We start from the raw sequence: 26,716 nt of genomic DNA, 5'->3' as shown, positions 1-26,716 counted from the left end.
CCCTGCCAGAGCAAGGAAAACACAGTGCTAGAGCAACAACGGGTTAAAAGTCCAATATTCTATGAGCCTGTAGTGCTACAAAAAGGCAGCTTTATACCTTTGAAAATGGAGATTTACAGCTTCCAGTGGGACACACATCGTTTACTACTAGCTGCCCAAGTTAATGCACCTTATCATGACTTTTAAAATATAATTTGCTACATCCTCTTCTACAGCTGGGGTCATGGTAACTAAGGTGATCTGGCTTTACAGGGAAAGTGATAGAAAAATCCTAATAAAAACGGTTTTAAACTCCCTAAAATAATTTTTCTGTAATGCAAGTGGTATACAGTATAGAAAATACAGGACAAAGGTGTGGTACAAAGGTTTTTTCAGCACTCATTTTGGACAGCCTGCATAACTCACTAACAGCTTTGCCAATTTGAAGTAATTCATCATCCCCAACTTAAGCTAAAAAAACCTTTATATCACACCACATAAATCTCTTCCTGTAATATATTATGTGAAAGAACTTTACGGATTAGAGCTGGAGTGCTTGATATCTATAAATTCAGAATAAAAATATTATGACAGGAGATTAATGAAAAAGAAAACACCTAATCAGTGTATAGTATAGAGAATCTACATGAATTCAGTCTAAGGTAAATAAGCAGGAGATTTATTTAACTTGGTCTTAATGGGACCAAGAACTAAAGAACTAAATGTTCTTTAATTCCAAGTCTTTTTTGCTAAGAAGCTTTCTTTCTGAATACAATGCATGAACAGACATAACCTGCAATGCATACCATTTACAAGAATTTGTTGCAGAAATAACTGCTTTGGATCATCTCTTGTTTATCAGACACCCACTGTAAGAGATGATGAAGAAAATTTAGGACATGCCCAAAATCTTCTGGGCCCTTTGATCTGAAATCAGTGAACACATTAAACTGTTATTTAGATGAACATCCCTAGTGACTTTCAAAGCAAACAGCTACTATGTGCTTCAAAACCAGGACTTCCCGGGCGGCTATTTTTGCCTTACTAATTCTTCCAGATTAAAACAGTAAAAACAAAATAAAGTTTTAAAAATTCAAAGGGTTAGATGAAAGGTAAGGAAAAAACAAAAACAAAACAGGAACACTAGAAAGAAGAGAAGGCAAAACCAGAAAGGCAAGGGGAAAGTACTAGCAAATGAAGTTTCCATGGGAAATATGTATTTCAATATTTTTAGCACCATTTCTACTAAAATCCAATTCTCTTGGAACTGCAACAATTTAATATACTCAGTCACTAAGTTATTTATCTTAGACTGAGACATCTGGCTTTCTGGGAACTTGCAAAGACATCAGCTTAATTCCCTGTAGCTTTACCACAGGCATAGCTCCGCTCCAGAGCCACCCATCTTCAGTGTCATGCAACAGAGCTATTATAGTGCCAGTGGTTTGGAAGACCTTACATGGTTGTTACTCTGATGGGTGAATTTCACCTCCCTTAAAGAGAAAATTTCACACACTGGAGAACTTCTGTAGAACAATCCAGGCATATTTCTACCTTGTCTTTCTCATAAACATTTTCACTATTTTAGCTAAATTTCAAATACAGGGTCATATTTCACATACTTTATGATCACTCTTCTCCTTCTGCCTAATACTGCGGTGCAGGAGTTACAATGAAATTGTGACATCTCAGCCATTTCCATGGCAAGTTGTCATCAGGCTAGATTGTCACTTCACTGCAAGATCATGCAGAAAGAAAAAGCGGGGATGTGAGGAGGAAGAACACTTCTATTTCTAGCACAGATATCTTTAAACAGAAGTCCAAAAAAACCAGTCACATCCTTTGCAAAACTGTCCTCTTTTTTCAAATTTCACCCTGTCAGTATAGCCCTGCTGTAAAGTGAAACGGGTATGGCAACCATACAGCTATGCAATTTTCTCCCTATCTTTTGCAATATATAAGGAGAAGAGGAGGAAAAGAAAAGAGAAAGAAATCATAATGTTCTGACTTAGTTGGTTATACAAGATATACACACAGTTTGAATCCTCGGATCAAACATCCTACCTCCCACATTTCTTATGTAGAGATGGGTTGTCTATTCATAACAAATAATTCAACAAACTTAGCCATCTTTTTTCACAAATTATCCATGAACAAACTTTGATTTTACTAATTTGTTCCTTATTCAAAATTGTTTGACTCAGCTGCTGTGCAGAGACCACTGTAGATCACAGTGACCAATATATTGTCTCATTGTTCATTTCTACTCACCTGTCCATTTATATTCATCCGTTGTCTCTTGTCTTATATTTAGATTGGTGCAGGGAATGTCTTTTTGTTCTGTCTGTACGGCACCTACCACTACGTGGTCCTGGTCTAGGACTAGGGCTCATAGAAGCTATGGTAACAGCAATAGAAACTATGAAAAGCGTATTTCAGCCTTATACATGTTCTTAAAAGCAGGAGGGAAATGAGAGCTCAAGATGGGCATCTGCACACTTTTGGCATGTATCTTGGCTAAAAAATTTAGTCACACATTTTCATACAAATATTTTCAGTAAATATCTCTGTAAAAGGGGAAAATCATTGGGATGAATGTTTGCAGAAAATAAATAAAAAGGGGCACATACAGTAAGAGTATATTCACAGTCTGTATTTGAACAAGTGTCCATGAATACTTTTTGCAGTATTTGCCCAGTTCTAAATCTGATCAACTTCAATAAGAATTTATTTCCTGTGGGAATTTTGTTGAAATAAAGAAGGGAGGGAAAGGATAATTACTTCCCTTTTACTTACATCTTTAAATGAATGTGTGTTGAGTTTAACATTTGTGGAACATACTAGTCCTAAGAATTTCTGGCAAGACTTCTTTTTGTTTCCCAGTATTGCTTCAAGTAGAATTAAGGATAGGTTAGGTGAAATTCATAGGGTATTGCTTTCAATTTAACAATCGCTTTCATACAGTAGAATACTGGACAATCCCTCTTGTGCTTGACAAACACTATTTAAGAGTTCAGAAGGTTAAATAGAACAAGTGTGTCTATTTAGGGGGATTAATTCACCCTATTTTATGAAGATGGGGTCTCCTCTAAACCAGTAACTAAACCTACATTGGCTATATTACTGTGACTGACAGCACACTCTACAAGGCAGAAGCATTAAAATCATCAGAACACTCTGACTAGGCAAGCTCACCCTTATGCAGTGGGCCTGCACAAAGCCTATGCACCATATAAATCCCATTTAAGCTCAATTTAAGGGTCCATGCACCCTAGATGAACATACCATGAGGAAAACCATGTTACCCAGTAACTAATGAAAGATGCTTAGCCCTTTCAGGGGTGGCACATCCTCCTAAATTTCTTTATATAAGAATAATCTACACTGTCTCCCTTTCAGAGACTATAAAGTGGAAGTCAGGAGACATAGGTTCTAATCCAGACTCTGTCTGAGGACTCTCTGCCTCAGTTTCCCCATCTGCTGAGGATAATCACCACTTGACTGTGGTACTGAGAGGACTAACTGATGTTTTTAAATTGCTTCAAGATGAAAGATGCTAAAGTGGTGCAAAGTTGGTATTTATATTAACCAGAAAAGGAAAAAGGGCCTCAAGCTGTTGAGACTCAGGCTCTTTCCATAAGGTTTTGATTTTTAATGAATGTGAAAAAGGGTTGACCAACAACTTCATTGGCTTTTGTGTTTCAGTCTTTGCCCATCTTTTAAACTAACCATTACTGCTGCTACACTTGGCTCCACAGAAAGTAAACATACTTGGAAAAAAAGATTACATCCAAGTTTTACACAACAAAAGGCAGTTTAATAGGGGAAGAGAAAGATTAAGAAGAACAAAGCACAAGCACCAGAAAATAAATGTCTGTTTGGATGGTTTTTGAGCCAACACAGTATTTACAACTAATGAGGGAAGCAATGTGGATTTGGCAAGAGGAGAGACAATTAACATAGCATGTAGAGTAAAGCAGAAGGCGAATCTGTTCATTTCTGTTTCTTGACATACAGGTTATGCTGCTTGTGCTGCTTCCTCTTTGAAAACCTTGAAACAAACACAGTATTATTTGACTCATATGTGAATATGTAAGGGAGCTGTTCAGAATAGACAACAGCACATGGGAGCTAAACTATCACAGCACTGAGCCTATGTTCACCGCCATCTCTTTAAAGATCTGCTAGAAAGGCTTTTGCTGGTCTTTTTATATTCTCAGAATCATGAAATGCTGTCATCTGAGACACACTTAGGCATTGGCAGTTTGCATCTCTCTTGGTCACCAGCCTGAATACTTACAAGAGAAGACAGTTCTGAATAAACAGCATCAACAGGAGTGTGACTAGGGTATCATAATAAACAGGTGATGAAGATCTCTGATCAATTATTCTTGATATAAGAAACCTTTGCAAGTAGCGTGCACTCACTGATGTTTTAAACCCAGGTCTGGATTAATGCTGGGGCTTTAGGGGCTGCAGCCCAGGGCCTCGGGCTAAGGGGAGCCCCGCAGGCCTGCGGCCCGGATGCAGCCCACTATTTCTTTCTATCCAGCCCACGGCAAGTCTCTGCACTGCAGGCCAGATATTGGTCCCCGAGCCTCGGCACCCCGCCTTTCCCCCATGGGCATGGAGCTGCAAGCGCCAGCTTGCCGATGTGTCCCAGCAGCCCCTAGGCGAGGAGCCTTCAGGGAATCTCTGCATGCTGCCCCCGCCCCGAGAGCCAGTTCTGCAGGTCCCAAAGCCACTGGGAGCTGCGGGGGTGGGCGCCTGCAGGCACAGACAGCATGCGCTGTACAGAGCGGCCTGGCCCCTCTGTCTAGGGGCCAGACATGCCGGCCACCTCGGGTAGCAGAGCAGTGCGGAGCCAGGGCAGGCAGGGATCCTGCCTTAGCCCTGCTGTGCCACTGCCCAGGAGCCACCCGGGGAAGTGCCTCCCAGCTGGAGCCTGCACCCCTCATCCCCTCCTGCATCCCAATCCCCTGCCCCCGCCCTGAGCCCCTTCCTGCACCCCAACTCCCAGAGGCCCCACAAAATCTAATAGCCCCAGGCCCACAGGAGTTAATCTGTCCCTGTTTGAACCACAGATCAAACAAATTGTACTTAATAAAGAAAAGAACAGTTGTGCTTAACCTGAATATTATTTACAGCTGTTTGTTCTACTGACTTGCATCTTCAGTGATATCAGTGTTGGGTATTTCTTCCGATTGTTCTTTCTGTGGAAGGTAGTTAAATAGTTTCTATTCTAATCAAATTTGGAAACCTAGTGAATAGGTCTAAAGTTCTTGCTAACACATGTACGCACATTCCAGTTATCCATTTTTTTTAATATGGCACAAAATATAATGGATTTTGTCTAGAACACAGTAGGGTAGGATAAGGATAAGGATCTTTGCTTAGTGGCTACTAATTGTATCTACAGCCAAAATCTTTGGTCCTTTTTAATGTTGAAAAAAGTTCATTAGATACAGACCACAGACCTGCTAGGTCCAGTACAGATTATATATAACATAGAGCAGATTGTCATATATATCTCACAGACTTATTTCCTGTGTTTCCCTACAGTGTGAAGCGGGGGTTTTTTGTTGTAGGTCTCAGAACGTGCCCTCCCACAGTGGTGCAGCTGAACTCCTGCACAGGGAAAAGTTTGGGGAGGACAGGCTGTTTTTTATTAGCCAATACAAAAATCATTTCTCTGGAATGGAGTAGGTGTTCACCTCCAGGTAGACGTGGGGAGGATTCTAACTTTCAGAGAAAAAATATCCCTCATGCTTCAAAGGTAAAGAATTCACAAAGGGAAACACAAGAGACAGCCACACGCCTTGTCACCCAGACTATGCATTAGTATGCAATTTTTGTACAAAGTAACACACACACACTCTTTTGTATTAACAGTTTCATTGACTGTTCAGGGGAAGCATAGGAATTGGCTCAAAAATCTGCTATATCAGCCTAAATTTAATCACTCTTCAGGCACCATGGACCACTAAGGCCACCAATACAGCCTTGCCTGTATCCCAGCCCATGAAATCCATACATCACCAATTTCAATTTTTGCTTTGTGCCATGATCTTCTTTCCAAGACCCTGCTTGTCTGTGACCTGTATCTCTCAGTCCTGTTATCTCCATGCATAGAATTCTACTTGTTCATGCTAACTGCCCAGGCCTCTTTACTTTCACCAATCGTCTTTCAAATGAACATCAGTGCACACGTACAGTATTCTAACTGCATAGCAAACACCAGCTGCTGTTTGTCCCTGAGAACCAAGCAGAGAGGATTGCATTGGTTTGACTCCTTCCAGTTCCCAAGACAATGTCACAATCCTTCCTGTTGTGTTTTCCCCCCAAAGGACAAGGAGTAGATAGAACCTGTTGACCAAACCTGGGGAGTGTTGAAAGTTAGAATGTTGGAATGACAAGAAAATGTTGCACGATCTGGAGCCCTGATGTTGACTGCACACAGTAATTTGAGTGCACTTTGGCTGGCCTATCTTACATATATGTCTAGTGCCGTATAAACCATAATAATCTGGAAAGTAAATGACATGCAAGGAATAACTGTGCTGTGGCTCCACATTTCCAAAACCAGCTTAACCTTTTTTCCAATAATTTTCCCAGCCAAAGAAACTCCAAAGCATTTTTATTCCCTAACTAATTTGGTTGTAGGAGTGCCAGTTTACTAGTGTCTAGGAACGTCTCCAGACTGCAGTGATTGCCCACTTTCAGAGCTGCGGGCCTCATCTCCCTCTTCCTCTCCCCCCTACCCTCCACCCCCACACACTTCTACTGTTTGCCAGGAGAGCTTTGGCTGAACTGGAAAAGGAAAGACATGGCCCTAAGTGCCCTGCTTGAGTGGAGCAAAGCAATGGTGCCCTTCTACCCTGTTTGGTAATCTTGTGCTTGGGTAGAGCAGGAGGCCACCTTTGCTTTCCACCCTCCCAGCCTGATTGGGCCAGTCCTGGTCATATTGGCCGAATTACTCTCCCATAAGGAAGGGAGGCAGTTCATATTGCTCCTCCTGGGCATGAGCTGCCACTTACCACTGTTTTCTTTCCCCACACACCCTTTCCAGGGGTGGTGGTTTGGTTTTTTCCTGACTTTACTACTAGATTTCCCTACTTTGCTCTGGGCTTCGGCCAGCTCCTTTCTGAGGGGAGAAGAAGGCTCTTTACCACCTCACACTTGCAGTTAGCGGTGGGGGCTTTTCACCTTCAACAGGCTCTCCACTGGGGAGGGGCACTGAGCTATCAAATTATTTGCGCCACCTGTGTAGTGTGTCCAGGGCGAGTTAACTGAGGTATCAACGGGCCTGAGTTATTACTAGGGCACCAAGCACTGATCATGTGGCAACTGGCTGGACCCTTATTCTGCATTGCATGGCACCAGGAGGGCTTCAGTGTCTGGCACAGAAAGGAATGCATGAGGAAATAGAAAAGGGGGATTTGAAGTCTTTCTGGTTCTGCTCCTTGGGTGGATTTACAGGAGGGGGCTAGCGGCACCAATTTTTTGATGACTGCTCTGCATTTATAGTGATTTGTTTGCAAACTGCAATGCACTTATTCTGCCAGGTAGTTTGTGGGAGGAGCCACCTGGCTGTTCCTCGCAAGTCACATTATGTCATAGCTAAGGCTAAGATTTTATCTCGGATATTTTTAGTAAAAGTCATGGACAGGTCATGGGCAATAAAAAAAAATTCACGGAAGCCATGACCTGTCCCTTATTTTTACTAAAAATAATGTGACAAAATCGGGATCTGTGGGTCCTTCACACTGCCAGTGGCAGGGCAGCTGGGAGCTCCGGGGGCCCACATTGCAGGTTGGGTGTTGGAGCTCCACCATGGCTGGGAGCTGCGGGGTGCCCCTGCTGCCCGTGTCGACTTGGAGTTCTGGAGGCGGGGCTACCCGCAGCTCCCTGCCCCTGTGGGTGGCAGGGGACCCTACAGTTCCCCACAGCTTCAGGCTGAAGTCACAGAGGTCTCTGGAAGTCACGGATTCCGTTAATTCCACGACCTCCGTGACTAAATCATAGGCTTAGTCATAGCTAATACAAGTTGTGGCCATGGCTTTAACCAGGTCTCTGTGTGTGGTGTCTTACTCACTGAGGGTCCAGTTCACGGCTCTGTGAATAGTTTTCAGACTTCATTATTGCATGCAGTCTTGTTTTAGCCGTGTTGATCCCAGGATATAGGTGAGTGACGTAATATCTTTTATTGAACCAACATCTGTTGGTGAGAGAGACAAGCTTTTGCGCTTATATACACCTGTAGAGCACTCTGTAAACTCAAAAGCTTATCTCTCTCATCAACACTTCTTTAAACTCATTATTACTTAAACTCCGATTTAAGAGTTCCACACAACGTTAACTCTAATTTTCTACATTACATCCTGCCATTTTGTGTGAGCTTCAGCAGATTATGCTTTGAAAGTGTACAGTTTGGGGAGTTTTGACAGGCACTTCAAAGTGAAAAGAGGCTCGTGAATAGGGTTTTAGATAAACAGCAGGAACACTGACAACACTTCCAGCAAGAAAAGCGCTGAAAGATCAATTGGTGAAACTAAAGCACTCAGAAAGCATCCATCTCATTAACCCTTGTTTATTAATGGACAAATATATATATTGTATCTGGGATTGGGGTTGCCTCCATGACCATCCTGGCTAATAACCATTGGTGGACCTATCCTCCATTAACTCAGCTAATTGTTTTTTGAACCCAGTTATAGTTTTGGCCTTCACAACAGATGCAATGAGTTCCACAGGTTGACTGTGAAGAGTTCCATGGTGCGCTCCAGTCCACTAGTCTATGCTATGCCTCCCCATGACCTAGGTCACAAGCTGCTACTCCTCAGTGGCTTGTGCCAAATTTTAAGTATCTACTAATTCTGGGGGCCTCAGTATATGGGTGGCTGATTTTCAGAGGTGCAGAAGGTCAGTGATTCTCACTAGCCATCCAAGCATGGAAGTACTCAGAATTTGAAACTTGGGTCTATGGCTTTATTAACTTGCGTATTTCTATGACAGAATCAAAACACCACAACTGACTACTGCAGCAGCCAACAGAGGCCAGATTTTTCTGGCTTTCAGCAAGTGAGGAGGAACAGGAAGTATTCAGGAAAAGTATCTCTTAGGCCTCCTGCTAGGTCCCCAGGGGAGGACTTTCCATCAGAGCTGCACCTTAACTCTAAACTTACAAAGACTGAGCAGGATCATTCCTTTACAGCAGTCACACAACACTTAATCATGTACCCCAACTCCCAGCAAATCCTGATAACAGATGTGCTGGCCTTCCCTGTTCTTACAATCCAACACCACGCTACAGCTCTCTTGTAGGTGTCACAAAATCATCATTAATAGGAAGCAAGGAAAAAACATCCTGTAATTCTGCAGCACATAAGGAAGCCATAATGGCATTTCCTGCAAATGGTCACCATGCTGCTTTGCAGGAACCTAGACTATTCGTGTCAAGGGAGATGGATGTGGCCATCTTGCATAGCCTTTTCTGGAAGGAGTTAGTCTCATATTAGGTTTGCACTTATAGAATCACAATTATAGCTCTGGATCTCACTTACTTGAGTAAGAGATAATATTTCCTATGGAGGAAAACCCTGAAATTGAATTTGTCAGCTCCCAGGGAAGCGGCCTTTGTTTTATGTATATATTTCTTTTCATGTACAGTGTAACACATTTTGAGCTAATCTTGCGCTCAATTCTCTGTAACAGACCTTCCAAGTATGTCTTAAAATTCTTAGTCCTGATTAGCACTGGATTTTTGAGCCTTTTTATTTTGAAAATATAAATGCACTATGGAACTTTGCAGTTATATTTTACTATGTAATTGACTAGCTTCTAGAAAAACTACAGCGACAGAGTCCACTCTGAAAGCTCAAAATTTCATACACTCTTTTCCTCTTGAAAACATTATGTGCATTAACAGATTGAGGCCGTGGGTGGTATGTGACTCCCGCATTTGGGGAGCCTGGACCTGAATGTTGGAAGCTCCCTGGAAGTGTGGAGGCCACCAGTGCCTGGACCATGGCCCCTCCCCCTGCTCTGCCCTGAGGCCCGCCCCCAATCAGCCTCCTCTCCCCAAGGCCCTACCCATGCTCCACCCCCACTCCACCCCAGGCCCTGCTCAGTCCTGTCCCCTGCCTACACCTTTCTGCCCTTCACCCACCGCTGGTACCTCTCTGTCCCTTCCCTGGAGTGGTTCCCCTCGCCTCTCTACCTTTCAAGGGTCCACAGGGAAGCAGCAGAGAGGCAGGCAGGGGGGAACGCAGGGGGAAGTGGTGGACTGGAAGCAGAAAGAGGAGCCATGTGGATGGGGCCACAGGGGAAGAGCGGGACATGGGAGTGGGACCTCAGGGCAGAGCGGTGGTGGCACTCCAAAGGTGCCAGGCTGGCAGCGTGCCTCTAAAGGGAGGTGTGCGGTATCCTGTTTGGGGAGGTTTAGCCTCCCCTGGCCTATTATACCCACTACCCACGATTGAGGGACTCCTTTGTCTCATAACACAGCAGACTCTGTTGGAACTTTTCACCTTTGAGCGTCATGAATAAGTTCCAAACTGGATTTTTAAGTTTTTCCTCCCAGACCTACCACCTAGCCAAAAGCTCACATCACAACCACCACATTCATACAAAAATCCCAATATGGTAATTTAATACTGAGCAACATCAAAAATATATATGTCAATGTATAAAATGCAGAAAGGTAAAGTCCCTCTGTATAGTAACTAGCAGGAATTCAGAGAGCAAAAGTGTTGAAAGAAAATGTAAGAGGAAAAAAAACAAAGTAAGGGTGTCCATTTTATTTTCTTCACTATATTTTTAAGTGTTCTTCTCATTTACTAAGAATACAATACATTTTATACCTTGGTGTAGGTAATATTCACAGCTCCTTAAAGTGAGTCCATGGTTAAGCATATCTGCTTCTTTAAACTGCCCCCCTGGTTTGCTGTGGCTTTATCTTTTCCTAATATTGCTCTTCTCTGAAACCAAAGGCCTCGCATACAAATTCAGCAACTCATGACTGTATGCTGTGAAAGAGAAATGATCAAGCTAAGTTCTAAATAGCTATAATGGTCAAATTGATTTTTAAAGAAAAATATGGCATACTGCATTACTGAAGCTGAGTGTTACAACAGTTAGCAAAGGGTTAACATCTCAGCTTTATTAACTTTATCCCCCTTTAAATGGCTGAATTGGATTTTCCTACCTGTGAAACATACTACACTGTCTGGAGTGACTTGCTGTTACAAAAGGGAATATATGGTAATTAATGACAGAAACAGAAAGCAGCTTCTCACTACAGTAATGCAGTTTTGGGAGCTTTACTGCCATGCCAAAGACATCATTAGCTTGACAGCCAATTAAAATATATTATTTGTATCAAATTTTAGATTCTAAAATGTAATGTCGAATGGGATGCTTATAACAAGATTAACAATGTTACAGTCTGATCTAAAGACAGAGAAATCAGATGTGAATGATGTGCTATGTATTGTGTAATAGAAAACCCCAATATTGCATGTGAGTAGTCCCATTGCTATGCATGCTTCCAGAATAAGAGCCAGCTCTGTACATTTATCAAAAGCCTCTTGCAATGTATTGAATTGACTCAGTTAATGTCATCAGAACCTGTGGTTACATTTATAACTGGAACATCAGAGATGGATGTATTCTAGAGATAGGACAGTATGTCAAGAAACATGGTTTCTGAAAAATGTCCGTAGGCATAAAAGTCATGAGCATTGATATTCTCAAACATCACTTTAATAATGCTCACTTTTGGGAGATGAACTACACACAGAAACATTTCTAATACAGTGGTATATTTTGCATGTATTAAGCAGCTTTCATCCAATAACCTAAAAGTACTTTACTCACTGTGAATCCCATTCCCCTACAAACCAACCCAGATTCTTATCCAGAGGAGCCACCCTCTCTTCAGCCTATCCCAGGACTCAGCTTCTCTTTGAAACCACCCACCCAGAAGGGAGCAGGGATAGAGCATACCAATGGAACCTCAGTCTGTGAAGGGCTCCCCTTTCTTCCTACAAGCACAAGGTCCATCAGCAAAATGCCAAGTCTCATTTACTTCTCTTAGCCTTTATCCCATGCTGGACAGTGGACATAAGCTCTAATGAATGTTTAGTTCCTAGAAATCTCCTAATATTAAACTTCCAATTTGTACCCTTTTTAACCTAACTGGACCTCCACGATGAGATCAAGAAGGCAGAAAATAAATAAATAGTGTAAAATTCCTTCCTGACACCAAAAACATTAGATTGGTAAGACCCACGGCATCCTGATAGCTCACTATACTACAACAACAAGGAGGAAGTACCGGGCAGGTAAAGATGCAAGGGGCCCCCAAATGCACAAGAAGCGTTTAAATTGATGGAAGGGAGATGCATCAGGGCCAAATAGCTTCTCAGCTCCACCCTGGTTGACCAATAGGAGACAGAGAACCCAAGGTAGGAGGGGCCCAGCTATGATATTTCCAGGTATTTGCTCATGATTAGGCCTCAACTAGAGTATTGTGTCCAGTTCTAGGCGCCACATTTCAGGAAAGACGTGGACAAATTGGAGAAAGTCCAGAGAAGAGTAACAAAAATAATTAAAGGTCAAGAAAACATGACCTATGAGGGAGGACTGAAAAAAAATTGGTTTAGTCTGGAAAAGAAAAGACTGAGAGGGGACATGATAATAGTTTCCAAGGACATAAAAGGTTGTTACGAGGAGGAGGGAGAAAAATTGTTCTCATTAACCTCTTAGGATAGGACAAGAAGCAATGGGCTTAAATTGCAGCAAGGGCAGTTTAGGCTGGACATTCGGAAAAACTTCCGAAGTGTCAAGGTGGTTAAGCACTGGAATAAATTGCCTAGGGAGGTTGTAGAATTTCTGTCATTGGAGATTTTTTAAGAGCAGGTTAGACAAACACCTGTCAGGGATGGTCTAGATAATGCTTAGTGGTGCAGGAGTGCATCCTTGAGTGCAGGGGACTGGACTAGATGACTTCTTGAGGTCCCTTCCAGTCCTACAATTTTATGATTCATCCCCTGCCTTTCCCTTATGGGAGCTGGTTATCATACCTGCTGATCCAACTAACATCTCTCCTCCCACCACTGGGATGGGGAGCAGGGGAGAATGACATTCTTTGCAAGTCCTTTTAATGAAAAAAAAATTGCACCTGCCTGAAGTGAGTCAGTAGGATCCAGCTGTCCTCTGCTCTTCCTGCAGCTGGGAGAGGAGTTTGCCTGGATCTAAGCATCCCCTGGAACCGTCCTGGTACTAATGCCTAGTGAAGAAGGATGCTTCTTCCCCTTATTAGGAAACATCACAACCAGGAGGGTCACTCCTTCGAGGTCCCATAAGGACCTGAACTTCTTGCCACATATGCAATGATCATGTAGTGGAAATATCCTATTGTAAAGTGACACAGAATGTGAAAGGGGCTTTTGAAAATTTTACCCCAAGTCCCATTTTCAAGAGAGACTCAGGCAGTTAGGCTCCTAAGTCTCTTTTGAAACTGGTATGGAGGAGCCTAAGTCACCTAGGTGCTTTAAGAATATTCTCCTGTATCTCCTACAAGGGTATGTTATCAGAAAGTACATGTACCACAACCTATACAAGGAATTTTTATCTTGACTTTCTAGAGACAAATCACTTGAGATCCGCTCTAATGGCTTCAGAGGTCACCCAAAACCCTAAACAGAATTATATGCTTGTATTAAATGGTTGCTTTAGCATACTGCTACTTGCTTTGCATCTACTAGCATATATACATTAGTTATATGTCCCCTGCAGAGTTACTATGTTATTGGCTATGCATGTAATAATGTTGTAGAGTCACAACAACTGTACCTTATCCTTATGGTAGATATTGTATCATGCACCATAATTATAAGGCCCATATTTCCTGTGTAATTTCAGTTATTGTGAGAGACAGGCTCAAAGCAAACCTCAGATTCAAACAGCATCAAACTTTGAAAAAGGTCAGCTTTTGACCAAGCTTTGCAGCTTATGCCTAGTTATTAACGGATTGTATTACGCAGCATTTCACTCAATAGAAGTGTATTTTTTTAAATAACTTTATTCCTCCATGTATTTTAAGCTGTACTGCATAAATAGTCTTTGCAGGTTTTGTATTCCTTGTTACTAGGTATGTTATATAAATTTCATTTCAGAGGCACTGGGGTCACAGCATCAGCACATTAGAATAAAGAAAAATCAACACAGCTCAGCAACCAAATTTCGACTCTATACAAACACAACTGAAGAAGGCTGTCTGATTTTGTTTGATCAGTTGGAAACTCTTGACAAATGCAGTTTCAATGCCTCTCTTCCTCTGGTGATGATAGTCCATGGATGGTCGGTATGAACTTCACATTATTTTCTTTTTAATTCAAGATGCATCTGATCTGATCTACTTCCCTTCTTATTATGTTACTACCAAAGTATCTTCCAAGGAAAGGTTAGGAAAAGAATGACTGCATATTTCCTTAGTAGGAAACATATCTTGAAATAGTCCAGAGTCTGTTACTCCCATTGAATTCGGAGACCGAATATCAACCTCTCATAGAGGAGACCTGTGTTAGAGATTATTTTCATATTCCCTGGTTTAAAGCCTGTAGAGTCTGAACAAGTAGCTGAATTAATGTGCTATGTCTCTAAAGGCTCAAGTACTGATTTCATTTCTGTTCTATTTGCTAACAGATACTTCCAGATTGTTATTGAAAAGAAGTGCTCAAAATCTCCCCACATCTCTTTCACACACACCTTGAAGAGAAATTCTCTATAAAACACTTTCAGCTGAAAATGGAGCCTTGAACAGCAATAAATAACCACTGAACTGGTTCCAAGTTAAAAAAAAAAATTAAAAAGCCAGTTCAAAAAGCCGTTCTAGTCTGCAGTGAATTTTGATCAGCTCTTCAGTTTAAAAAAATGTTCATTTAACAGACATTCAAAGCAGAATCTTATAGAAGCCACACTTACTAGCAAAGGTGGACAAAACTGTCTGAGCAAATCTTTTATCACAGAAAACTTTATAGGGCATTGCCCCCAAGCACATGGATGTAATACCTTTTGGCATTAGTAGGAGCTACAGATGAATAGGGATGGAGAATGCACCACTAAAATTATTTCAGTAAAGGACCCCAAACAAATATGTAAGGGAAAAAAAGATAAACAACTCTCTTCCGAATTCCCATTGAGCTTTTTGTAACAAAATGGAAAATGACGATGCAATTTGAAATTGGAAGAGGAATACCATATCAGAAGTTTGGACACAGTGAACCAGGGTTTCAACTTGTTCTGCAACCTGGTTAACAGTTCCAGTTTTGTAAAACTCAAGTGAAGTTCCCCATATCAGGTAGAGACATGTAAATTCAAGAGATTTTATTTGGACCCTGTCTACAATGAGGTTGAAATCTTGGCCTCATGGAGGTCAATGGCAAAACTCCCATCAACTTCAGTGGAGCCAACACTTTACCCTGGGTCTTTAACCAAACTGGGGGACCTTATTCAAACACTGTCCTCATTGAGCAAACAATGGGCCTGAGCCTATTCCCACTGAAGTCAGTGACAAAACTTCTTAACTTCAGCATGAGAGGGATCAGGGCCTGAGTTGGAACGCCATGCTTAAGCCAAATTTAAACATGGATTCTCAAACTCTGTTAGAGGGTCAGTGGAGAAGAGATTTAGAAGCCTGTAAGTGCCCCGGTGAAGGGAATGTATTCAATTAGTTTAACTTAATTCTGACAGCTTTAGCAATTAGAAAATTTGGCTGTATTAGATTTGATAGAAACTAAGGATTCTTACAATCAAAAAAGCATTAGGAATTTATGACCCATTGAATTGAATGGGACTCCTCAGGCAAATATAGGCTTCATGATCAAACCTTTAAAAAAAAAAGAGAGAGAGAGCGAGAGAGAGCGAGAGCGCACGCATGCTCACAACAAGAACAAAAGCAGGGCAGGACAGATTTCAAAATGATTGATGGAATTGTCTAGAAAATCAGAAGTCTGGAACTCTAGATGCCCAGCAATCTTTCACCACCACACCTACCCCTTTCCCTGTACCTAGGATTTTTGGAGGGTAGCTGCTGTAAAATGAAATATGAGAAATTACTCAGTTATCCCTAGAAGAGAGAGTAAATACAGTGGCACCTGTTCATTGTCAAGGGCCCATGTCAAAAGGCCCAAAAGTTGAATGCTTTTGATATTGGCTCTTGAGTTTGTTTTATCCTTCTGATCTTACTGCTATATGCAATCATTTTATCGTCATCCTCAGAAGTGATATACAAAACCTGATGACTACTAAATAATCCTCCTTGCTCACATATTCTCGTTTTCATGTAATTAGTTGTCAGGAATTGCATAGGAATGTACTTGGTAAAGAGGTTCTTCCCCCCCTCCCACCCAAACCCTTTTTTACAGGTAGATGGAATGTTAGAAGGGTGGATCTGGAAGATGGTAGCAGCCCTGAAATCTCAGCATAAACAAACAAATGTGATTATTGCAGACTGGCTTACACTTGCTCACCAGCATTACCCTATAGCAGCACAGAATACACGCAATATAGGACAAGAGATAGCAGGTTTCCTGGAATGGCTGGAGGTAAGCGCCCCGAATCAAAATGTGTTTCTTTGAGCAAGAGCTATTTTCTCCTTTTGTTTATGCTTTCACCTTAGTTCGAAGTTATGTTGTTAATGTGCTCTGCTTCACTCACTTACATTCTTTCATTGCAATGCACAAACAAATTTCTTCCATAAACTTTAAGATGACTTCATAAAAATTTTATTGTGCAAGAGAGAAACAGCAAGTGGCCTTCTGTTTATTAAAACATTTGATATTACTTTAGAGATGTGATCGTTTCATGCTACTGTAATTTTCTTTGTTCTGTTAGCACTTCTGCAGGCAGCTGTTTGTCTGAGTTATAGACCTGTACTGGATAATAAAGCTCAAGTTCAAAACACTTAAACTGACAGTGGTCGGTGGAAGCAGGGGAGGGATGAAAGAGCAACACATTTTCAGAGCCTGGTTTTGCGTGAGCATCACTGGCAAGAAGAATGGGCTTCGCTGGACAGGGGCGGAGGTGTTTTGGCTTCAGTTCCCATCTCTGCCACAGACTTTAAGGGTGATCTTGGACAAGTCTTTGCTTCAGTTCTCCACAGCTGGCACTAAGCACTTTGGTCCCCTCAGGCCCTCCCCAAAGTGGACTCAGCTGCTGTGGAAGCAGCAGCAAGGCCTGAGCTGTGCTAATGTGATGACTCCCAGCATTGGCCACTGCGCCTGGTTTCAGTTAAAGAGGGAGCACCCTCACAGAGACAGACATGTGCTTCAAAGCTGTCCTAGCTGTGGCAGGCAGCCATGCCAGAGCTGCATTGGTCTGATGGCTACCAGCTACTGTTTTTGCCATGATGGTGATGGAGGAGCGCGATGATGATATTTCAGCGGATGGGGGAGTGAAGACTGACAGAACAAGAGCTACCCCTATAAATCAGGTGCTTTAGGCAGCCCCCTATTTAGTGTGCACACACACACAGAGAGAGCTGGTCCAGGATTCCCCATACGTAAAATGGGATAATGCTTCCCTACCTCACAGGGAAAATATGAAGTCACAGGCCACATCTACATGAGAGAGATTTGTTGGCATAGCTATGTTGGTTGAGGTGTGAAAACACACACACCCACAAGCCTAGCCAACACAGCTGTCCTGGCAAAAACCCCAGTGTAGATGCAACTGTGCTGACAGAAGAGTGCTTCTATTGGCAGAGCTCATGTCATCTGGAGAGGTGGTGTCGCTATGCCACCAGAAAACTTTCTGTCAGCATACACTGCATCTACACTCAGGGTCTCTGCCAGTATAACTGTGCTGGTATAGCCGTATCAGCAAAGTCTGTATAGTGTAGACCAGCCCACTTCCTTTTAGTCACGGCTATGTCTACACTGAACTTTCTTTTGGGGGGAAAAAGAAGTCTGTAAAGTTGACTGAGAAATTTGTAACAAACGGTAATGAAGAGCAAAGCATCTACCATCGGTGATGGCAGGATGATGAGTCCGGTGGCACCTTAAAGACTAACAGATTTATTTGGGCATAAGCTTTTTTGGGTAAAAAACCCACTTCTTCAGTTGTATGACTCCATGCATCTGAAGTGGGTTTTTTACCCTCGAAAGCTTATGCTCAAATAAATCTGTTAGTCTTTAAGGTGCCACCGGACTCCTTGTTGTTTTTGTGGATACAGACTAACACAGCTACCCCCTGATACTTATGGAGAGTGGACACTATACCACAGAGAGCACGAAGATAACTGGTGTCACCCTTCTACTTTGTGAGATTAAAAGTAACCTTTGCTCTTGTTCAAACTGGGTCATGGTGGCAGTGACCTGAAGTGATATTTTGATAGCTGATCTATGTGAGACAAGCGGGTGGACTTAGTGCAGTTCCCAGAGGAGAGGTAGCACATCAGAGACATCACTGACGATCATACTTGCTAGCTGTCTCAGCCGACAAACCAAGGACTGACTACAGCATGGGGCTGAAGAAGTGATTCTGAGCACATTGCTGTGGCAGCATGGGTGGATTCCTTTATGCTGTGTCCCCCCAAGATTTACACTGGCTGTCACCTTTCACAGCTTTACATTCCATTGAGAGGGAGATTAAATTCACTGGAGAGAAAGTTCATAAAGTAAACAGTGCTAACAAAACACAGTTGTGTTGAAACTAATGAAACAACAACAAAAACTACCCCCAGCCCACTTAGCAATGAGAATTTTCCTTTCCACCCTCCAGAAGTGTATTTCTGATGTGTGTCCAACTGCTTAGAGCCAGATGTGAACACCTGAAATGGCCACAGTGGAGGTATCAAATATTTCAGAGGTGTATGTGTTTTAATTGAAAATACAAAGAAAGCCAATCTTAGAGTTCCTAGTCCAGGCGTTTAGGAGGCATCATTTCTAGTTTAGCAACGTCTGTTAAGAAAACTATTAATTTCAGATTTCCCAGGTGTAATTTCTGAGAATCACCTTTCACAAGAATTTACTGTTTTCCCTCTAAATACTTCTCTCTAGTGGAGATTGAGAAATGTAGCAGAATAACATGGCTTCCGGTAAAGTCCACCCTGAAAGGTTTGGATATTTCTGTAAGAGACACAAATACCACATTTTTCTTTCCAACTCAGAAAATTCTTGTGCCTCAGAGTGTAAGTGAAAGAGCTAAGATATATGCCGTATTGAGTAGGAAGAGTGATGAGCCCAAGGCCATTCTACTTCAGTGGGCTTGTTTCAGATCAGATACCCAGTTGTACAAATTAGTCCAAGAAATGACACTGATGTATCACTTTACATTTCTGATAAGAAGGCCTGTGATACTTTGCTTGCAATATGCATCAGTGTCTCAGTATGAGGTGACAGGACACTATATGTAAAGGATTGTTTTACCCTGTATTTAACACACATCCAGCAACTGAAAAGCAGAATACTGCAGACACAGATAATACAACACCTGCAACATTTCTAATGAAGATCAGCAAACCCCTGCTATTTCTACCCAGGGCGTACCTGAGCAGAGTATGTGAACAACAGTGTCTAATTGTATGGCAGTTTCCTGAAGTATGCACATGTCCAGTAGAAGTTAAATGAAGTTAAAACCAGCAAATGCCTTTTGTGACCTAAGCACCTCATTCGATCATTGGTATCAAAATACAAACTGGCTTGTGTTGTAACCGATGGGAATTCTTAGACAGCAATTACCAGTTTATTTTTCATTTTTTATGCACCTAAATCAAACTGCTGATGTCTTCCAGGAATCTGTTCAATTTTCCAGAAGCAATGTTCATCTAATTGGGTACAGCCTAGGAGCTCATGTTTCAGGGTTTGCTGGCAGTTATATTAGTGGCACAAACAAGATTGGAAGAATTACAGGTAAAAAAAAATATTTATAACTTTAATAGAACAGCCAGCTGGCTTCATTGCTTAAGTGTACTGATACTTAACAGCCTTATGTTACAGCTTACATTAGAACTATAATTTTTTAAAAATGAGCAATCTTATCTTCACTGATTGTGTGAGTATATAACAGTGATATTTACACTGGATTTTCAAAGGTTTTCTTGTAATTAATTTATTTCAGGAGTCCTATGATGCAGTGTGCTAAATAAATTTACGTTTGTACTGGTCTTCTTTTCTAATATAATTATTCCAAATTTTTACACACACACTGAGGTCCTGATTCTGAAAATACTTAGACACGTAAGCAACTTTGTATGCTTGAATAGTCCCAATGAACTCAATGGAACTATGCAAGTGTGAAAATTTACTCGTATGTGGGATCAAAAACTGAAAGATCTGCAGATATTGTTCTCTGTGGGCGTATTTTAGTAGTTATATAATTATTGCAGATATTCATGTCTTTAAAGGAAGGCCCATTGTTTTGTATAATGTAGTGCTGAACAGAGGTAAGCCAGACACCCATCATTTGGAACTGGATCCCCAAAACAAATATGTTTAAATCCAGTGTTTTGTTCAGGCCCACCACTATGAGGGAGCAAAAAGTAAAGTCTATAGCCTCAAGCTCCATATATGTTACAGTTTGCAGGACATCCACTACAGGTCCTAAGGTGAATCCTAGGGCAAAACTCTTCTGATTATTAGGTCTTATGAGTAAGGCCCTGTGTAAATAAAGATTTCATGGAGGGCATGGAAATCATGAAAATGCCTCCAAACTGTGATCTCTTAAGTATTTGTCCTTGAAACTGATTACATTTACATGTGAAATTCATTCAGTCCTTGAAATTGACTAACATTTGTTGTACAATTCATTCCATCCTCAAAATTGATTAATTTCAGTTGTAAAATTTATTCCCTGCAAACTCTGTGAAATTCAATACTTTGCCATGTCTGCTATGGTGAATTTTCTTTAAAAAAAAAAAAAAAAAAAAGATTTACGCAGGGTCCTACTTATGAACCTTCTTACTTATTTGCCTTCTCCAACCTGATCAAAACCAAAGTCCACACAATATCTAGAGTCCGAACATAAACCCTTCCTGGGGTTTGCCTGTTTAACAAAGGAATAGGAGATAAGATAAAGTTCAACTCATGCCTTTGCCCCAGGCGTGACAGCTCTCAGGATTCCTACCTCAGGCCTGCTCATTCTACACCCTATATTCTCTATTCCTGAAGAACTGCTCCTACCTCCCTTATACCAGGTGTCAAAATAAACCACTGCCTTCAGTGAGCCAGCAGAACTCACTGGATATTGCTGGGAAAGGGTTAACACCTGCTCACAGGGCGGGGTGTCTCAGGCACTGCCAGCCTTCTACAGATCTGTAGGAAGAATACCACAGCGTCCAAATGTATTTTCTCAGTTCACCACATGATTCTTTTTCTTTGACAGAAGCTGTAATAAGTGGTGAAATAAATGGAAGAGAAGCACATTTAGAGTCTGCCAAATGCTTGATATTTAAAGGCAAAGTGCACCCTTCTGAAAATATTTCTCTTAGCTGTAACCACTGTACTTTTTTCTTGGCTGGCCAACGCCTGTGCAAGGGCTCTGACAATAAAAAAAATGCAATTGTTGTATTTTTAGAGCTGTGAAATAGTCCATTTTGGACTAGCTGTGCATTGACTGCCGGTTTGTTCTCCTTCTAATGTACATTTTCTTGAAGTTACTCATTTTCTGCAGTGGAATGGTAATTAGAGCCTTGATCCTGCTTCCGCTAAAGTCTCTGACAAAATTCCCATTGACTTTAGTGGTGCAAAAGCAGGCCTCATCAGAAAAGCCATACGAACTCCACTTGCAACAAAGAAGCAGAATTTAGCACTTAAGCTTTTATTTAGGCTTTGGTTGGAAAAAGAAGCAAATTTCTCATTGCAAAAAGTTTATGCTCTAATGGGAACTAGATTCAGTTTTGAAGCTTCTCCCACTGGTGTAGACACTGGGCTGAAATTCTTCTAAGCACAGAATCTTAGGATATCCAGTACTTACGTGTTCTGAATTGGAAGAATTACAGCAAGGATCTTTCTTCTAATATTTCTGTACACCATCTTCCAGCCTGAGTCCAAACCAGGGAAGTGCAGAGGTCCAAAAGCATCAACCTAAGGATTCCACTCAAGTATGGTCCAAGTTCTGGGCAAAGGTTCAGAGTGCTTCTTATTTTATCCTAAGTAGTTTGGCCATCCCTAGCAGGAACCCTCAATATACCCTTTACCCTTTAAGGGTGAGCAAGTGAGAAAATGCTTAAAATAATTAAAATCCATTATTTCTAAATATAATTAGGTATATTCTTCAGTAGCACTGAAATAAGCTTGCAACAATAATCTCCATTAACTGAACACTGAATGGAAAATATCTACAAAAATTGGCCACACATTCGTTATAGCCAACTTTACTTTTAATACACATGTGCCAATTCTGCTCCCATTAGACAAGGGGATTTGCAGGACTATCCAAGCAGCATCTGGCCCAGAGTAGTCTTCTAGACACAGAAAAGCAGCTAAAAATGTACATGGGACATTAAAAAAAATTAGTTCTTCAATAGCCCTCAGAAAGTAAGGTGATAGGCACCTTGGAAAAATATTTAATAAACTAAATCTAACACTCCAAGTCTGGAATATTTTTTCTAAAGAGGGATAATTATTAGCCTTGAAGTACAGTCATTTGATGGTGGAGAATCATTCTGAATAAAAATAGATAACCAGACACCAGAAGCCTTTCTATAAACAAACCAAACATTATGAAGTCTCAGGTCTCAAATGTAAGGTAAAAGTCAAGCTTAACATGGAACACCTGTCTGCAATAGGGCCTCTGCCATGTGTGACCTCTGCAGGATTTAAAAACCAAAATTAAGTAAACACCCACCCAAGCAGACGTAGTGGCAGTGAACACGGCTTGTCTACAACAAACACATCTATCTCTTCAGGCTAGTGTCCTTGTATATATAGCAATTACTGTTTGTTAGTGTCTATATTTGCTTTTAACTCTTTGGGTGTAGTTGTGTTCCCCCTACTCGTGGCCTTTTTGTCCCTAGTCTTGTTTCTTAGCATGAAGAAGGCAAGCCGTCACTAAAAGTCTGGGCAGTCATAGAGTATGTTTTTCTCAGTTTTATGGTATTAATTTCATAACTTCTTCTGGTAAATCAAATCTACTGTAACTCTCAAACAGATTATTTGCATTTATTGTAGGCCTTGACCCCGCTGGTCCTTTGTTTGAAGGAATGTCACCAACAGACCGTTTATCTCCAGATGATGCAAACTTTGTAGATGCAATTCATACATTTACTCAACAGCACATGGGTCTCAGCGTAGGGATCAAGCAGCCAGTGGCGCATTTTGACTTTTATCCCAATGGAGGCACCTTTCAACCTGGCTGCCACATCATGCATGTGTATAATCACATTGCACAATATGGAATCACTGGTAAGAAGTGCTTTTTGTCATGTCAAGGAAGCATTGCAGTCTGACTGACAGCAGCTCTGAGAAACTTCTAAATGTCCATATGCAATTAAATAGCCTAAAGTATCACCCAATATAAACAACATACTGTAAAAGGGAGCTTTTCTTAGCTAGAAACTGATTACCTGATTTTTAAGCTGCTCTAAGCACCCACAGTTCACATTGACTTGAGTGAGAGCTCTGGGCACTTAGCACCTCTGAAAATTAGGACAAAAGCATCCTACTATCAACCAATTTGGAATGAGTCCAAGGATACTTATTTTGGGTACTGAGGCAAGAGGAGAGTTTACCCTAATTAAGACAGATACATTTACAATGCAATTAGTTATTTAAAATCAAATAAAATTCAGTACTGTACTACTTACCTCCCCGAATTACCTCCCCCCTTGCTACCCTCACAACCCTCAGGTACTACCCTGCAAAGTGGACAAACTCGCTCGCTCTCTCTCTAGGACCTTATTGCCAATTAGACAAGTAACAATCTAAGTTTTATATATAGAAGCTCTGTCCTAGTGTAGCGCAATGTAAATGTACAGAGACACCCCTGAAGGAGGTTGTAACTGCTGCAATATACTGCCGGAAGATAAGGCACTCATGCAGAGTGACAATTAGAATGATTTGCTGAAACACCAGAACAGGGCAGAGTTTGCCCAGCATACTGCATTCCAAAACATTTTCAGCTGTTCTCACAATACCAAGAAATAAAGCTATTAGATAGCCCATATCTGGCTTCAGCAGCTATGAATTAGGAAGCTCATGAGTGAGGATGTGTTTTCATAGTCTACCATGGTATATAACCACACAGAGAGGAAAATAAGATATAAAACTGTAATACTAAAGGAAAAGACTGTTAAAAATTACTTTTAAATTGAAGGCTGTTGATAGCAGCATGAAGAATAAGTACCCTAGTGTCAGGCTTGTTTCTCAACAATTTACTGTGGGAATAATGCATTCATGTTGTTCCTGTTGAACAACAACAGCTGCAAATGTGATTCATCAGGGAGGTTAGTCACTTAAATAGGTGTACGATATGCCAGGTATTACAGGAACAGCCAAAGTGCAGCACAGCGTTCTGCAGTGCAGCCCACAGTGGCTGTCCTCTTTAATATGAAGTGAAGTCTGAAAAGACTACAGATACCAGCATGCTATGTTCCATATGGAACAGCCAAGATGGGGCATTGCATTCTGGTATCTGTAGTCTGAACAATTTTATTAAAGAGGAGGATGTGTACAATCTGTTCCATTTTGTACACATTAGTTCCTGCTACGTTTGCCAGCTCAGTCAGTGTTTGGATGCTCCTTGATAGAATTAAGAATTCTACATGTGTCTCTGCGGGGATTGTCTAACTGATAGGATTTAGTAGTAAATATGATGTGTTGAGAAGGATCAATAAGATTTACATGGCAGCTTACTACACTGCTTTGTAACTGGCATGGGAAGTGGGGGCACGGGAATGTCAAGGGTTTTGCTATTATATTTTCCAGGGATCACTCAGACAGTGAAATGTGCACACGAGAGGTCAGTTCATCTGTTCATTGACTCTCTACTGCATGATGATAAGCAAAGCATGGCCTACTGGTGCAACGATATCCAAACCTTTGACAAAGGAATGTGCCTCAGTTGTAGGAAGAACCGTTGCAACACCCTGGGCTACAACATCAGAAAGGAGAGGCTCCAGAGAAACAGACGGCTCTTTTTGAAAACACGAGCACATGCGCCTTTCAAAGGTTAGTAGGTACACTTGCTCAGGAGCCCAACTAGAAAATGAAGTGAGAAAATTAACTAGGTTTTTGGATCTTGTTAAGTCATTTGCCTAAGTGATAAAATCACTAGGTCAAAATCAGTTTGTCCAGATAGTTGTGAATCCTAGTGGGCTTTTCCCCCCAGCCATTCCCTCAAGAGCTCTCTTAATATTTTAATGGGAGAAGCAAGTTGCATGCTTATCACACAGTAACTGTGGATTCGTGGTTTCTAAGCTGCTCAGGTCCTGATCTGCAGAATTTTCTTATAGCTAACTCAAACCGAACAATTGGTATAGCATATGCAGGCTGCCAGCCAAGCCAAAAAAAAACCCCCATAATTGCTCATGGAGACCTGTAAGACCTCCCATTCTGACTGTGGTACAAATTTTATCTGTAATTAGTCTATAGCAGACATACAAATGATTACTTTTCAAACAGAAGACAGAACAGAATAGTGTGGGTTTTTATAGGGTGGAATTGTAGAACTAAAATGAAGCTACTGGAATTCTAGAGTTATCTTCATTAAATCACTTTGTCAGGAGCACAATAACAGCTCACTATTTGAATTTGGAGAGAAAACACATACATAATTACACCAATTACTATTGGGGAGGGGGTGGAAATAGGTCTGATAGAGAATTACGGAATAGAGGCCTATCTGCACTATAAAAATTGTCAAGGGACCTGGTTACATACTAACTACAACATGAGTTCTCAGCTTTGGGACTGAGGGATGGGAGGATGGGAACTGGTATCAGGGGTTCAAAGCCACCATACCCTTTCCATATTGCTATCAGTAAGGGAGGTCTTAGAATGGAAGGGGTTAAGAACCACTGAGTTACAACACAGTGAACACACAGTCCCATCTTGTAGTGTAGCTGGGTCCATGCTAATGACTTGGAAACACAGTAAGAGCCCATCTACACTGCAAGACAGAATCAGGTTTAACCATGTCCCAGGGCTATTGTGCTGTAACCATGTCTACTGACACAATTGCTTTTGTAGTGTAGACGGGCATGGGGTGAGAGTTTGAAATAGTAAAGTAAAGAACACACCTCTTTTCATCACGCCCAAGGTCTTTGGTGGCATCCAATTACCTCTCGAAATCAGGACTGAGTCCTCCAGCCCAGGTCATTTCCTACAAATAGTTCTTACAGTAGTTAAGATGACTTAACTGCAGGTGGCAGACACACACCATCCCATTCCTGACCCCCACAGCTGTATGGGGGTGACAGGGCATTGGATAGTCAGGGGCAGCCAGAGTAAGAGAGGGGAAGGAAAGGCAAAGGCTGGCAGCTTGGGGAGGATGTAGGAGGAGGAGCCAGGAACAGGCTCCTCCCCTTCCCCCCACTCGACAGCTCTTCCCCTTTCTCCTGCTGCTGCTGCCACCTGCTGGCTCCAAGCTCACAGGAACTAAAAAGAAAGAGGCAGGAGAGCGCTGAGGTCAGAGGAGAGAACGTCTCTCTGTCCTCAGGGCTGTTGCCTGCATCACAGAGCATCCAGCAGCGTGGGAATTGCAGGGGAAAGCCTGTGCTACAGGAGATTCTGCT

At 41.6% G+C, this 26,716-nt stretch overlaps 1 protein-coding gene across 1 annotated transcript in view; it reads left to right on the top strand.

Annotated features, from left to right (window-relative positions):
- Positions 1–26,716, top strand: part of LIPC (lipase C, hepatic type) — a 74,196-nt gene that overhangs the window by 36,175 nt on the left and 11,305 nt on the right. Inside the window, exons 3-7 of the mRNA XM_048866734.2 lie at positions 14,160–14,347; positions 16,410–16,589; positions 19,778–19,895; positions 23,154–23,387; positions 24,909–25,151. Coding sequence (XP_048722691.1) covers positions 14,160–14,347; positions 16,410–16,589; positions 19,778–19,895; positions 23,154–23,387; positions 24,909–25,151 — 963 coding nt within the window. The remainder of the gene's footprint in view (positions 1–14,159; positions 14,348–16,409; positions 16,590–19,777; positions 19,896–23,153; positions 23,388–24,908; positions 25,152–26,716) is intronic.

The sequence above is a fragment of the Caretta caretta genome, chromosome 10 (assembly GCF_965140235.1).
Source record: "Caretta caretta isolate rCarCar2 chromosome 10, rCarCar1.hap1, whole genome shotgun sequence".
Taxonomy (NCBI): domain Eukaryota; kingdom Metazoa; phylum Chordata; order Testudines; family Cheloniidae; genus Caretta; species Caretta caretta.
This window is presented reverse-complemented; position numbering and strand designations above follow the sequence as displayed.